This window comes from Elephantulus edwardii, unplaced genomic scaffold, assembly GCF_000299155.1.
Source record: "Elephantulus edwardii isolate Elephantulus edwardi_28Jun2011 unplaced genomic scaffold, EleEdw1.0 scaffold00415, whole genome shotgun sequence".
Classification (NCBI taxonomy): domain Eukaryota; kingdom Metazoa; phylum Chordata; class Mammalia; order Macroscelidea; family Macroscelididae; genus Elephantulus; species Elephantulus edwardii.
Genome location: NW_006400165.1, coordinates 147,418 through 153,191, shown reverse-complemented (window position 1 = coordinate 153,191; position 5,774 = coordinate 147,418). Strand labels below are relative to the sequence as shown.

Below are 5,774 nucleotides of genomic sequence, written 5' to 3'. Positions count from 1 at the left end.
TGGTATTCTACATGTGTTCTGTTGTGCATAGGGTTTTCAGAGGCCTCCTATTTCAGAAGTGGATGGCCAATCCTTCTTCCTAGTCTGTCTTAATCTGAATATTCAGATTTAGAGAAGTATCAGACAGACCAGCATTTTACAGAAAAGTGGAAGATATATCCCTTATTGTGGCGTTAACCATTAGTATCAGTGTTGTCCCTGCCTTCGGTACATGTGTCTTGACCCACTTATTTCCCACCTCCACCATCCACCAGGATACCCATCCACTTCTACCCACTCCCTTCACCACCGATCTCCCACTGTCCAACCCTTGATCTGATAGCTTATATCTGAAGCTTCCTTGGGCTTCTGTGATTCCAAACATGTCGGCTGCTGATAGTTTCTTAGGCTGTGACCAGTGTCTCTGAAGTTTAGTGGTAATGTTTCCCGAGCAAAGGTGATGTGTCCTGTAGAACTAGAGTCTCGGCGATCTCTAGGTTAGGAAAATCAGACTTTGGGACAACTCTGACTTGACCTTTTGTTGTTGCTAGGCGTCCTCCAGTTCATAGTGACCCTATGGGCAATGAATCTGTACCTTGCCCTTTCCAGTGTCGTCCTCCTCAAATCTGATCTTTTTTACCCCATTGTTACAGTCATGGTGTCAATCTATCTCATTGAGGGGCTTCCATTCTTTTGCTGACCGTCCACCTTTCCAAGCATGACACCCTTTCCCAAGACTGGCCCCTCCTAACAACATGCCCACCTTGTCCCTAAGGAGCACTTGGATGGCACTTTTTCAAGACATATTTATTTGTACTTTGGGAAGTTCATGGGATTTTTAGGCCACATGTCCAACACTACAACTTAAAAGCATCAGTTCTTCTTCTGTCATCCTTGGTCTTTGTCCAACTTTCAGATGCATAGCAAGTATCTGAAAGGGTCATGGCTTAGAGCAGATGCACGTTCGTCTTTAAACTGACATGGTTGCTCCTTAGCACTTCAGAGGGCCTATGAAGCAGATTTAGCCAAAGCAGTACCAATATACCTTTTGATCTCTCGCCTGGGGATACCAAGGGCGTTGATTGTTGTGGATCCAAGCAAGATGAAATTGTTCAGAACTTCAATTTTCTCTCCATCTATCATGATCCAGTAGTAAGGATTCAGATCTTCTTGATGTTGAATACAATCCTTACAGAGGCTGTAGTCTTTGATCTTTTGCAGCAAGCATTTCAAGTCCTCTCTGATGCTTTGCCATTACAACTGCTGGGCATGAAATATCTACCCTAAATGAATTTTCCATGAGATCAGTTTTATTCTGGTTGCATCAAATTTGTTGAGCATCTTGTAAAAAAAAAATGCATTGATTAACGTTTAAAGCTAAGGACAGAAATTATTCTGAAATGGTAAAATACGGTTTGTTGACCATGAATAAAACTCTTAAATTCTGTTAAAGGCAGAATCTTCTCCCTCTGATCGGTTAGTATCACTCAACCCATGGCCCTGCATTATGCCCGTACCATCTTGGGTAAGAACCTCAACTTTAAAAATCCCTAAGAAGGAATACCGTAAACATAATATTTATTCTAGAAGAAGATTGAGCAAACACGATATAAGAAAATACTTACAGCTTCCAAACTTCAATGGGCAAGCATGCACATCCATGGGAAAATCTTCCAGATGCATGGGACATTCAGCATGAATGGTTAACCTAAAACAAAGAAAAGTCAGCCAACACAAATGACATTCAATGCTAGGCTCAATCCGTATTTGACATCAATGCCATGCTCCTAAAAATAATGGTAGATGTTATTTAGATTTCCTGAGGTTCAAGTGAGCACAGTAAACAAAATGCCTCTGGAAACTATGAACTTGGAGAAAAGACAATAGTTCCAGGAAGGCTTCAGGTCTTTTGTTCATGGGATCTAAGAGTCGTGCTTGACTCAACAGCAATCAGCAAAAACAAGTCATTTATTTAAAAAATAAAGAAGGGGATTTTTAAAGTTTCACTTGGAAATCTGTTTTCATATTAGATTTTTGTTTCTATTAGTTGGCCCTTTAGCTTTTTTGGTTGTTTTTTTTTTAAGTTCTATTTCATTATTTTATTGGTTTGCTTATGAAATTTGTATACATTATGTTTCACACTATTTTTCATTCATATTGTGTTTCATACAATCATTCTCATGCATTATGTTGCAACCACTCTGGACAACAGTTTGGCATTTCCTCAAAAAGTTGAACAGAGAAACTGCATATGACCCAGCTAGAAATATACCCCAAGGAAATCATAACTGAGACATAAACAGAGATTTGTACACCAATGCTCATAGCAGTGTTATTTGCCATCACAAGAACATGGAAACAACCCAAATGTCCAACCACAGCCAGACGGATTGAGAAATTGTGGTACATTAACCCAATGGAATGCTACGAATTACTCAGGAGCAACAATTTTGAAAAATACTACCTAACTTGGGGTAGGCTGGACAGCATTATGCTGAGTGAATGAACAGTCTCCTAAAGACAAATACTACATAAGACCATTACTGTAAAAATAGAAGGATAACTAGTAAAACATGTAAGAGAACTCAAGGGAGGAGGGGCAGGAGCAGAGACGTGAGGATGGGTAGGGGTGAAACCACAGGGTTGCACAGTTTGGTGGGTGGACGGAGGGGGGAAATGGGAAGGATTCAGGTGACAAGACAGGGTAATAATGGACAAGGTCCAATGGTGATTACTTTTACAAAAAAAATAAAAGTTTTATTTTATACTGGTTTGCAGTCACTTGTTAGGAGGATAGAAGGAGAATTGATGCCTTTGAGCTGTGGTGCTGGAGAAGAGTATTGAATGTACCATGGACTGCTAGGAAAACAAACAGATTCATCCTGGAAGGGGTTAAATCAGGTGGCTCCCTGGAGGCAAGGATTCTGAGGCTTCATCTGGCATACTTTGGACATGTAAGGAGGGACCCAGTCCTTGGAGAGGGATATCATGCAGGAGGTAGATTGATTCAGTGACTGGGGTAATCAGATTGGGTGTATCGGAGACAGTGCGATTGGCACAGGACAGAGTGGAGTTTAGGGCTGTTGTACATAGGGTCATGAAGAGTCGCAAGCGACTCGACGGCATATAACAACAACAACAACTGGTTTACTTACAAAGTTCATATATGTTGTTTGAAACATGAGATCTTTCTCATTTCCTTTACCAACCTCTCCCTCCACTCATCAAATTGTGTGACCCTACGATAACCCTCCTCACCCCTCTGCTCCCCCTTCCTCCCTCCTTGGATATTCACACATGTTTTACTAGTTATCTTTCTATTTCTACAATAATGGTCTTACACAGTATTTGTCCTTATGGGACTGAGTTAGTTCACTTAGCAAAATGCTGTCCAGTCCCTCCCAAGTTAGATAGTGATTTACAAAATCACTGCTCCTACGTACTGTGTGGTGTTCCATAGTGTAAATGTACCATAATATCTCAATCCATATGACTGTGGTTGGACATCTGGGCTGTATCTATGTTCTTGTTATAGTGACTAACGTTACTGTGAATACTGGTATACAAATCTCCGTTTGTACTTCAGTTCTCATTTTCTTGGGGTATATTCCAAGCACCAGAATAGTTGAGTCATATGGAATTCCACATGCCAAACTGCCTTCCAGAGTGGTTGTATCACTTTACAATCCAACCAACAATGTATAAGAGCTCCTAACTCAAATCAAAGCTACTAAATGGGGAAATGACAACCTCTTTAACAAATGGTGCTGGCAAAACTGGACTGCTATCTGCAGAAAGCTGAAACAGGATCCACATCTCACACCACACACAAAAATCAACTTAAGGTAGATCAGAGACCTGGGAATAAAGGCCAAAATCATAAAGTTCATCAGAGACAAACTGGGATCATGCTTAGACAGCCTAGTCTATGATATAAAGAGACTTCCAAGTACAGCCAGAAATGTACAATCTGGAGAGGATCAAATTGATGAACAGGCTCTGCTAAAGATTAAATCCCTGTGAGCATCAAAAACATTTTCCAACACAGTGAAAAGAAAACCTGCTGACTGGGAAAAAAACATTTGGCAATACCATTTCAGACAAGGGCTTATCTCATATAAAAAATGTACAGACTTGAACAGGGCCTCCAGAAGAAAAAGCCCGATAACATAATTACAAAATGGGCAAAAATACGGAAAGACATCTCACAGGAAGATATTCGGATGGCCAACAAATACATGAAGAAATGCTCAAAATCACTGGCAGTAAGAGAGATACAAATCAAAACTACACTGAGATACCAGCTCACCCCAATAGCCATGGCAAAGTTTACCAGGGTAGAAAGTCATAAATGTTAGAGAAGATGTGGAGAGATAGGAACTCTTATACACTGTTGGTGGGATTGTAAAATGGTACAACCACTCTGCAAGGCAGTTTGGTGTTTCCTCAGAAAGCTGAACATAGAAATTCCATATAACCCACTTATTTGACTGCTTGGAATATACCCTGAGAAAATGAGAACTGAAGCACACAGACAGACTTGTACACCAGTGTTCATAGCAGCAGTACTGACCATCACAAGTATGTGGAAACAGCTCAAATGGATTCAGAAATTGTGGTACATACACAATGGAATACTATGCAGCACACAGGAGCAATGATGATGTAACTTGGGGAAGGACTGGAGAGCATTATGCTGAGTGAACTCACTCAGTCCCATAATGACAAATACTGTGTAAGACTATTATTGTAGAAATAAATAACTAGTAAAATGTGTATGAGGATCTAAAGCGGGGGTGCAGAGGGGAGGGGGGGTGCAGAGGGGAGGGTGGGTGGGGGCATAATCCTAAAGTTGCACAATTTGATGGGTAGAAGGAGGGGTGAGTAAAGGAAATGGGAAAGATCTGTATAAAAAACAATGTATGTGAATTTTGAAAGTAAACCATTATTAGAAAAAAAAACACGAGTTCCTATCTTTAAACTCTCTCCAACATTTATTACTTGCTGTCTTGTTAAACTTTGCCACTGCTACTGGGGTGAGATGGTATCTCATTGTGGTTTTGACTTGCATCTCTCTTATGGTATGCAGATTCTTTAAATCAGCTCTGTCACCTTAAAAAAAGTCTAATTTCACTGCTTTATGACTCCTTAATCAGACTCTAAGAAGCATGACAACTCCAGGATACGGACTCATTAGCTCCCAGTAACAGTTTCGTTATCTCTGAAACTAGGTTAATAATCCTGATTCTTCTCAGAAGTCAAACATGCAAATTAACCAATTTAAAGTCTGTACTAGAAAGGAGAAGTCTTTAGAACGAGTATGTTTACCCTGATACTGAAAAGGCGCAAAAGATGACTCAGTTCCATATAACTGTTAAGAAGTGGATCCTAAAAAAAAAAAAAAAAAAAAAAAAGAAGTGGATCCTATAAATGAGGACATACACACTCTCACACACATACACACACAGAGTAGAACACTTAAAGGAAATAGAGAATACCAGAGATTTCTGAACGCAAATCTAAAGAGTTCAGGCTTTTCCAACATGTGGGGGAGATGTGCATGGATTTTTCCATGGAAAACTGTGGGGCATGACTTATGATGTCTATGTACTCAGGTGTGAGGTCCTGGAAGCAACACTTCTCCTATCCCATAAATTGGTTAAGTATCCTTCAGCCCTCCCTTTCACTCCCCCTTCTCTCAGAAAATGTTTTACAAGTCATTCAATATGCTTAGTTATAGCAGTGGAACTGACAGAGTTGGTCCAGATACCGAATTCCTTTTCTTTCTAATGGAC

At 40.2% G+C, this 5,774-nt stretch overlaps 1 protein-coding gene across 1 annotated transcript in view; it reads right to left on the bottom strand.

The window, feature by feature from the left end:
• The window catches only part of GABRA3 (gamma-aminobutyric acid (GABA) A receptor, alpha 3), a 152,009-nt gene that overhangs the window by 27,327 nt on the left and 118,908 nt on the right, over positions 1 to 5,774 (bottom strand). The window contains exon 5 of the mRNA XM_006902449.1: positions 1,605 to 1,687. Coding sequence (XP_006902511.1) covers positions 1,605 to 1,687 — 83 coding nt within the window. The remainder of the gene's footprint in view (positions 1 to 1,604; positions 1,688 to 5,774) is intronic.